Here is a 10,053-nt window from a genome sequence, read left to right on the forward strand (position 1 = left end):
TCAGATATACAAAAAAGAAATCATAAATAAAATAATCAATAATAAAATAATATTTATATTGTTTTTTTTTCCTAATCGTTAGTCTTCGATGAAAAAATATTGTGAAAATGAAAAAAAAGAAAATGGTGTGTGTGCTTATATACGCACACGTAATAAATTATAGTACTTTAGCATAACAAAAAATATATTACTCCAATAATTTATTCCTTCGTGCTAACACTCTATAATTATAGACAATAAGATAAAATAATAAAAAAAAGATATTAATTATATTTAATAAAGTTTTAATTTATAAGTATATTCTAATTTAAATAACGTTCATTTATACATCATTAAAAAAATTATACTTATATAATTAAAATAATATAAAAAATTTTACGATTTCATAGGTTATAGCTGTGCCCTGCCAAGCGTTGCTGTGGCCCAAGGTCAGTATGATTAAATTGAAAAGAAAAAATATTACATGTGTAGATCACACAAATTATAAGTGAAACCTACATAAAAGCAAGTTTCGAGAGTATCAGACGAGTGCGTAGTATCACGAAAAAAATAATTTATTATATAATATTGTTATTATATTATTTTTCTATATTTCTACAGTAAGTTATAGTATTTTTATTACAAATATAATAGCAAGTATAATTTGTTTTTGTAAAGAACGTGTCATTTTTCTTCTATTTAAAAATTTTTTCATTTTATTATAAAATTCGTATAAGATTCTTAATTATGCAAATATTATAATTAGGAAAATAATTTATTTATATGGCTTGTGGTCGATACATATATTTTGATATTTAATAGAAAAAAATAGAAAAAATAAATTCAATGAACGTATTAAATGTCTTATGAATCAAGTACATTTTATAAGAAAACAAAAAAAAGTAACAATGAATTATTTGCTTTTGAATAGAGTTTTTCAGCTGCTTCTAATGTATTCTACAGATTTGTCTAATTCTTTTTCTTCGAATGTATCTGGTAATTCTTTTTTTTGTAAAATATTGCAGACAATACAATTATTATATTCTATATAATTCATAATTACTAATTATAATATTTGCATAGTAAAGAATTTTATACCAATTTTTCAATAAAATAGAAACACTTAAACATAGAAGAAATATTACACACTGAGAAGACCGTGATGAAGATTGGAGGAAAATATTATTAAGGGATTTTAAGGACATAGGCTACGAAGACCACGAATGGAGAGGTCGCACTTAGGGACGAGAACAACAAAAAGATTTGGTATTTACGGCAATGACAATTAGAGTTCTAAATACCAATTAATGATACTTATAAAAAGTATAAGCAATCATATGCTTATTGATTAAAATATTTTAATAGAATATAGACTTTTCAAACATCCCACATTTAAAAAAAAAACACGTAGAAACATGGAAGAAAAGTAGTTGTATCGTTTCATTTCATTGCAATCGTCAGCTACAATGACAAAGAAATATTATGAAAGAGAAAAAACAGAATCATGTCTTTATATTCAAATAATCCATTACTTCCTTCATCAAGTAGATGTATGGCAATTCGAACATCAACGATACCATGTAAGAACAAATGTAAACAATTATTATGTATCCTACATATAAAATTCCCTGCAAAATAAAACAGAATAAAGTAGAGGAAAATAATTAATAATTCATTTAATCAATCTTTAAAATCCAAAAATAATAAAAAAATACATACGAAAGTTGAATAATTAATGTGTAGAGAACTTTCACTTAAGAAACTCATAGAACTTATAACAATTGGATTTAAAAGAAAAGCTGCATAAGTCAATCTACTAAATGGTATCCAAACTTTACACGAAAGAATACTATTTACTATTCCTAAAATATAAATCGATTTAATAATTAATAATTGTTAAGTAATAGTGTCGCAATAAAGAATAGAATCAGATATTTATTTATACCTCCATTATTTGTACAACATGCTATTAATAGCCATGCAATGCCAATTGCCCATACAGTTCTACTGAGAGCAACGTAAATAGCAGTAGTTAAAACTGACATTCTTCTCAAATATAATCCAAACAGTACTAATAAATTACATAAACTGGCCAGTATCGAAAAGAGTATTATTGTTTTCTAAAATCAGTTTTATCAACATTAGTGTAAACATCAACATCATCAAGAAAATAATATGATAATGAAGTATTTGTAAGCGCTAAACGATCAGAATATTTGTTTACTCTTTTCCATAATAATTTGTTGTTTAATTTGACAACAATATACGCAGTCATCACACCCACTATGTAAGGTCCTATCCTGGTCCATGGTGGATAGTATAGTACGTCCGCTAAATTTATTTCCTTATCAATTCTGTAATACAATCCAACGTTAAATTAATCGATTACTTTGTTCATTAAAGGTTACTTTTGAGAAATTATCTATCTATATAAATTCGCTCGTAAATATTTATCTTCAAATAGATTAAAGACCATTACTGCAGTCATTTACGAAAATATTTGAACACTTGCAATGAAATATATTATTAATTATAATAGGTATAGTATAGAATAATTATCAACATATTATTAATATTTGATGTGTGTATGAATCTCTAGATTATGAAGGTAAAGTTTCAAGCATTTTGAATATATGTTTAATTGTTATGCTTAAATGATGACAGTTATAATACTCAAAGTACGGATTTTTATATAACTGAGGGTTACAGAAAAGTTAGTAAAGAGTATGCATATTTGTTTACAAGACGTTACTCTTCTCAAAGATAGTCATATTTAATATTCAAAACTTCAAAAATATCTGTTCAGATACTATATGCAAATATCCTAGCAATTTTACGTTAGTAAGTAATGAATCCAAACTATTGAATATATATTGTTCGATTTGCCTAAAAATTTTCATGAGTAATAAAAAAAGTTAAACCTTCAATCATTGTTAATATTATATTTATATGTGTTGTGTAATGAAGTTAATATAGTAAATAATATATTTCATAGCAAGTGTTCCAATGCTTTCCTTAGTCACAGTAGTTAATGGAATAATACGGTCAACTAATGCGTAAGTCGCTATTAAAAAAGAGTTAGTGTCTTTAATACGCAAATAAAGGATTTGTATTACTACAGAAAATTAGTACAAATTCCGATTTTTTAGAACATTGAATTAAATGTATTGTAAGTCTATAAAATGTCAAGCGAGTTTCATCCAATCTAAAAAATATGCTTAAGTTGACTGCGTTTAGAGTCGGATTATAGGTTACTCGAGTTTTCACAGCCAGTTTAATTAACAATAGTTTAAGATTCCACACTTCAGCATAAAACACAATTAACTAAAACCTATTTTACAGATTAAACGAAACCATTTTTGCATTCTGTAAAATAACAAAGCAATGTGTGAGATCCTTCTCATTACGTACAATATCGGTTTTAGGTAAACCTTCTATATAATGCTCGTAAAGTATACATTACCATATACATGAATAATTATTAATATTGATATTTACGTAGGAATAAAATTATAAATGTATGATATGTAGCCAGTAAGAATTATTGACGAGGTAAACAATATACCCAACAAACTAGCTGCTATTTTGAAGTACCTGAAATGCAATAATGCTTGATTAATTAAACTCTTTTTTAAGTTTCTTAATTTCTGCTGAATATAGATTTTTTAAGTAAAAACAATGTTTTATAAAAATATGAGTTTACTTACGTTGAAGATAAAAATAACAGAAAATTTATTATGAGGAAGTACTGCATATCGTTCGCCAAGTACCAACTCCAACTCATACACTACAAGGATCGATGTCGATAATTAATATTATATCTATTATTCATTAAGAATACGAGAATTATAAAAATTGCTGTTATCGTAAGTCCATACCAAATCTTGTAGACTAAAAAGGTTGTGAATATAAAGGATATTTCTCCACCAATATTTTTGACAATTTTCGTGGTTACGTTCCGTTATGAGAAAGAGGGACGTTTTACTGTACCACGTTGCACTTATCTGCACTAATCCGATTAATACCATGAATGTAGGTGTCAATCTAAAATAGCAAAAGTAGCGAAAAAAAGTAAGATATTCTAATTAATTATATTTCTTATTTTGAACCAATTTATGTAAGAAAACCATAAAGTTTTCTAGCACTTTTCTAGATTGACTAAAATTTTACAAGAAATTTGTGTTTGTGAAGTTTCTAATTTTAATTGATAGGTACAATTAAAATTTATTGAGATTTTTTTTCCCTACCTTCATACTATAAAAATTCCTAGCAAAAAAGAATTTTCTAGGTTGATTTATACTTTCATTTCATTTTATAGAATAACCGAACAATTCGTGAAAGTCATTCTCCTTTTACACATTACCTATTTAACGTAGAAACTCCACAGTATGCCCGGGCGGGCATTGCTCAAATAATTCGAAAAAAACATATTATTTTCTCTTTGTTTTTATAGTCATTTTATTTAATATTAGCTTTTAAAAGTGTTATTTACCTATCCACACATATAAAGTTTTTCGAACAAAGAATTGTTTTTCTGAGCGATCAATATACGAGACATAATTGTTATTAATATATTTTGTAAAATAACAAAATTAAACTTACCATGCTTAGATTTGAAAAACCTTATACATAAATTACTTCAATTATATTAGATATTTGACATTTATAAAAATAGTCTTACCTAATAAACCTTTTCAGGAGAACGATAAAATATAATTTTATTGTATTTAAATAATCATTCGGTTTACTTATATTCTTGCTCATGTCTTTTTTTACATACAAGTATGCGACTAGGAAACCACCAATATAAAAAAATGTATCAACTGCCAGCATTCCTCCATTGTATACTATTTGACCAAAAAATTCTTGTTTTTTTCTTATAGCAATTGACCGGTTTTCTTTTAATAAAAATAGAAAAATGAAGATAATGTTAATGCATAATATTAAATAAATTTAATTAAAATATCTTTTAAGAAAGTTTCCTAAATTCAATCTTAATAATTAAAAACTTTACCTACAAAATCCTTTGAAAAGTAAGATACATGAATTAAAATAATCATTATCATCGCAAAAAATCTTAATCCGTGTATAACCGGAATACCAGCATTCTCAGATTTCATATTAAATATTCTTTTCGTGTTTGAATATGCAGAAAAAGCTAAAAACATGTTCCAAAGAAAACTTTGGTATTTTAGTTTTTCCGGTTGATCAATGTTATTATCGTTTGGTGCTTGTGTGTCACCTAAAACGATAATTATTATGATAATAAATAATCAATGGTATTTTCTCAAGGGTTAACTATAATCTCACTTTATTATTGTTACTAATCACTTAAGGTCTCTTATAAACAAGAGGAACATACAGGAATCCATTATTAAATTCTAAGCAATAATAAAGTATAAACAAAAGATATTTTAAGGAATAATTCAAGCACAAAAGTATATTACAACAAAAGTGTTACAAATTATGAAATAAACTTACCTCTTGCTTGTAAATTGTCTCGGTCTTGAATATATTTGTAATGTTTCTTTAATTGTTTTTGATATATCAGAAGATCGTAAGCCGTTCCTATTATCATTAATAGTAATGTGAGTATGATTATTGCTCTAAACAGAAAACAACAACAACAAAATATAATTATATTGTATATATCTTGCGGGACTATCGTAAATTGTAAAAGAAATATTGATATACGTCATTGTAATAAATGTTCCACTTAATAACCATCGATGGTCATCGACTAGATCTCTTACTTCAACCAACGTAAAATCTGCTGAATATAATTCGCCTTTAAAAAGAGTTCTATTTCTCAACAAGATTTCTAGAAGAGTAGAAAGATGGTCCTTCGAACAGGATTCTGGTAAGCACATACCTAATATTATCAAATCCTATAAAGAAAAATTAAAAAATAAAATTAAATTTTTAAAATAACTTGTGTGTTTGTGTGTTTTATTCTTAATAGAAACTTACTTCTTCGGGCAATTCGAAGTGATATTGTAAAGTGCTATTATGTCGAAAATTAGCAACAAAAAATTTCACTTTGAATGGTGGAAATTCCTCCTCCATATGACGATATTTTGAATTGTTTCGTAATACATCTGGCGACAATTCATAGGGCTCTCTGTTTCCTGCATCTTCGCATTGACTTCTGCTACCCAACCAATAATTATTGCCATATATAAATCCTGATCTCGGTTCGCCGCTAGCATCGATTACTAAATAAAAAAAATAAAATACTAAAAAAATAATTTTTTTTAATAAATAGTTTCATTTCTGTAATCGTTATATTTTTGTATATATTCTATTTCGAATTTTTATACAAGTTATATTAGCAGTTACTTTTACTTAAAACATGGTCGAAATTTTATCCTAAATAAAAAAATTTATTTCTCGAAGTTGCCTATTGCGAATATTTATTATATTTTGATTAAAGTGATTCACCGACATCACATAAATGTAAACTTTATAAAGTTGAGTATTCATCTTTTTCAGCCAGCTACATTTTATTCTAAAATATGGGGCATTCAATGTCAAATCAACCACTTTGGATCTCGACCAATTTCGATTTAGCTAAAATTTTATTATCATTTCCAACTTCATTAGAAACCTTTTCGATAATGGTTTTAAACACTCGATGTAACGGTAAAGTTTTCGCATATTGATAACTACAATAAAGCTTCAGATTATCTAATTACCAGATTTTTAAAAATTAAAAGCATTGTAATAACTCCGCAATTCCATAGCCTTATACTAAACAATAATAGATGTTTTTTGTAAGAAATTATTCTTATTAAAAAAAATATACTGTTCGTAAATTAAAAAAGTAACCCTGGAAATCTGAATAAACTGTTAATTTTATCTACTTGAAAAATTGACCATTTCCGTCTTTTTGTAATCATAATTTTCAATAGTATATAGTTAAACTAAGGTTTTTAAGTATATTTAAAAATATTTATGTAGTAACGTTTTAAGTGTAAAAGAATAAACATAGATAAACGGGTAAGCGACGAAAGAATAAAGGACAAAGGAACAGATAGTCGAAATAAAGAAAGGCGGTTTAAGGTCCGTTCTTCGTAAATTGTTAAGTTGTGTGTGTGATTCTGTGTGAGCCTAGAAGGTTCTCGAGCGATATCGATGATTTGTTTAATGCATCGGACCGGACGTTTGAAAAATTCTAGAACGCTGCGGATGAATATAAAGGGACGCGGATTTAGGCAAAGCGCAGTCAGTAGTCAGTCGTTGTCAGGCAGTAATCAGTTGATCAGTCGTAACAGTCGCAGTTGTAATAGAAGTCGTCATCGGTCGCAAGTCATTATCAAGTTGTAAGAGTGGAGTTTCTTTTCTCACTTGTTTTCGCGTAAGATTGTGAAGCTACTATTGTACTTTTTTTAATACCTATTTTAAATATATCTTATCAATAGGATTAAACTGAGTGTATGTTAACGATTATAACGCCGATTAAGATGGGCTGGTCACGTAGCGCGCATGGGGAAGGATCGAGCGGCACATAAAATATTGGTCCATATACCAAACGGGAAAAAACTACTAGGTAGCCCGAGACGTAGATGGGAGGATAATATTAGAATGGACCTAAAAGAAATAGGATATGAAGACCGCGAATGAAAGGATCGCGTTCAAGGACAGGAACAATAGCGGGATTTAGTATTTGCGGCAGTGAACTGCTGAATTCCTAATGCCAGTTATTATTAATAATAATTATAATAATAGTAAAAATTTGAAAAATTTGAAATTATTTTCAAAAAAGTGTAATTTCTTAAAAAGTCTTAGTTCAGTTTTTACCAAGAAGATTTCGAACAAAGTTTCGCACGTGTTAAAAACGTAGAGATACTACACATAGAGCAAACAAGCCAGCATAAAACCTGTCAGCGAAATAAAAAGAAATAGAAGATAGGAGATTGATGTTGTCTCTCTCTAACTTGCGAACAATCGTACATCTAACGAGCTTCTACGATAAAAAAATAAAAAATAAAATAAAATAAAAATGCGCATATGCTGGTACCGCATGAGTTAGAGAGAGACAACATCAACCTTTCGTTTTTTGCTGCTATATTCATACACAGACATTTCCACTTACACAACCGCCTATGGTTTGTTTCCTTTATCTGTAATATCTCTATGGTTAAGAACCCCTTTTCTAGATAAATATCAAATATAATATAACTTTTTAAATAAATTAAACTTATTATTTGCTGTGTATAAAAGTGTTTCCCTTCATATTCCTATTCCTGCAATATTGTTCCTTCTTTGAAGTAAATAACAATACATACTCATATATACATCAATGCTTAATTAAAATAAGCATTCTAAAATCTCGTTTATAATTAGATGAATAATTATTTTCTACAATTAGTGATTAAAATATCTAATAAAAGATATTATTTCGTACTTTCTTATACCTTTCAAACTCCATAATTTTTGCTGATCAATGGCTTGTCGAAATTCAGTAAGTTCCTTTCCACATTGAGTTGAGTTTAAAAGTCCTGAGTTTGCTAACATTGCATAAACAGGCAACGTATGGATCTTCAATTCTTTCATTTGATTTGCTGTACAATAATTAAGAAAAAAGAGCAATCCTGCGAGTAATTTGAACCCTGGACGTGCCATTTTCACAATGTGATGTTGTTCTGTTGTACAATCGTTGAATTTTTTTTTAATTCATGTATAATAATTGTCAAAAAAATTCAATTTTTAGGCTACTTTCACTTATTTGAGTAGTATATCTTTTATTGTTACACTGAACAAAAATGTAAATATACAAAGTAATAACTACATAAATATTTAAAAGGAAAGAAACATGAAAAGAGAAGATGAACTAATGATATTACTTGAAACCATACTCGATTAATGATTTACGACGAACGTGAAAGAACTAAGTGAACTCGTTGAAAAGTTACCACACAACCCAAGCGAAAGAAAATTGCTGGAAAACTTCCTGATAAACAATGTCTTCTTTAAATCCATCTCTTCACTATCTATTAATCTACTTGTATAATATTATTGTAATTATATAAAAACCATTAATATTTAAATAATAATATAATTATTTCACAGAGTTATTGTTTATACCGAGATCAAAATATATATATGAATATTTGAAGTTAAAAAAAACATGACAAAAAAATAAAAGAATGATATTATTTGAAATTATACCTGATTATTATAACACGGCAAACGTGCAATATCTATAAGCGTTAATTGGAATATTATCACACCAATTAAAGCGAATGACTATCGTTGCTTGACTGCGTATCAAAAAAGGTCTTATTATTAATTTATCCCTCCTTGAATCACTGCCATCTCCACAAAATCCATAATAAATATCATTTTATATTACGACCTATATTCATTACGTCACTCACATTTATATCATGTTAAGAAATTTTTTTAGTTAATTGCTTTTTTTTACGACTTACATTATCATTATTTTTTTATATGAATTACTCATAGCTTTTTTAATCAATGAATATTTTATAAAGTAGAACTTCTTTTAGTATGAATGTTAAAAGAAATTTATTTCCTATTAAACAATCCTAGAAGTTTGTAGTTTATGTACAATTTTGTTAACAAATCTTATATTATAAATATATTGTTATATGTATGATTTATATTATAATAATATATAATTATATTTTTATTATATTTTTAATTATATTATTATATCATCATTATATTATATATCATCATATTATATATATACACCATTCATCATTCATCATTCATCATTCATCATTCATCATCATCGTTAAAGACTCGTAAAAGCTAGTCTCTTTCAGAAAGATGATGAATGATTAATGATGAATAATGAATGATATAATAAAAAATATAAATCATAGATGCCCAGAGAACACAAGACCTTAAAATGATGTCATACGTATGTCATAAAGTCATCTTCAAATTTTTGAAGTGAAAAGTGACTTTACTTATGACCTCAAAATTAAGTCATATGTTCTGACATAAAAGCGACGCAATAATTCCATCATATTCTTACAGCAAAAAACGAATGGTTGAATTTTTTTTTTAAACTTTGTATTTTGAGACTATAAATTAAGTACA

General features: G+C 26.9%; 1 protein-coding gene across 1 annotated transcript; it reads right to left on the reverse strand.

Moving 5' to 3' along the window:
- Nucleotides 1-1,320: 1,320 nt before the first annotated feature.
- Nucleotides 1,321-9,340, reverse strand: LOC107072838 (nose resistant to fluoxetine protein 6-like). Its single transcript, XM_089175679.1, has 13 exons — nucleotides 8,397-9,340; nucleotides 5,950-6,194; nucleotides 5,674-5,867; nucleotides 5,461-5,585; nucleotides 4,994-5,221; nucleotides 4,661-4,877; nucleotides 3,858-4,023; nucleotides 3,687-3,766; nucleotides 3,478-3,573; nucleotides 2,204-2,333; nucleotides 1,925-2,099; nucleotides 1,699-1,841; nucleotides 1,321-1,607 (listed from the first exon to the last, which is right to left on the reverse strand). Exons 1-13 carry the CDS (start codon nucleotides 8,602-8,604, stop codon nucleotides 1,482-1,484), a joined length of 2,133 nt encoding a protein of 710 aa, XP_089031805.1. The 5' UTR covers nucleotides 8,605-9,340; the 3' UTR covers nucleotides 1,321-1,481.
- Nucleotides 9,341-10,053: the final 713 nt, after the last annotated feature.

Source organism: Polistes dominula, unplaced genomic scaffold (genome assembly GCF_049000335.1).
Source record: "Polistes dominula isolate Pdom_NZ unplaced genomic scaffold, Pdom_raw_medaka contig_32, whole genome shotgun sequence".
Taxonomy (NCBI): Eukaryota; Metazoa; Arthropoda; class Insecta; order Hymenoptera; family Vespidae; genus Polistes; species Polistes dominula.

Excerpts from the sequence above, each read along its gene's own strand:
- LOC107072838 (XM_089175679.1), bottom strand. The coding sequence starts at position 8,604 with ATGGCACGTCCAGGGTTCAAATTACTCGCAGGATTGCTCTTTTTTCTT. Across the intron at positions 5,868-5,949 it reads ACTTCGAATTGCCCGAAGAA|GATTTGATAATATTAGGTAT; the intron begins GTAAGTTTCTAT and ends TTTTCTTTATAG. Across the intron at positions 5,222-5,460 it reads AGACAATTTACAAGCAAGAG|GTGACACACAAGCACCAAAC; the intron begins GTAAGTTTATTT and ends TTATCGTTTTAG.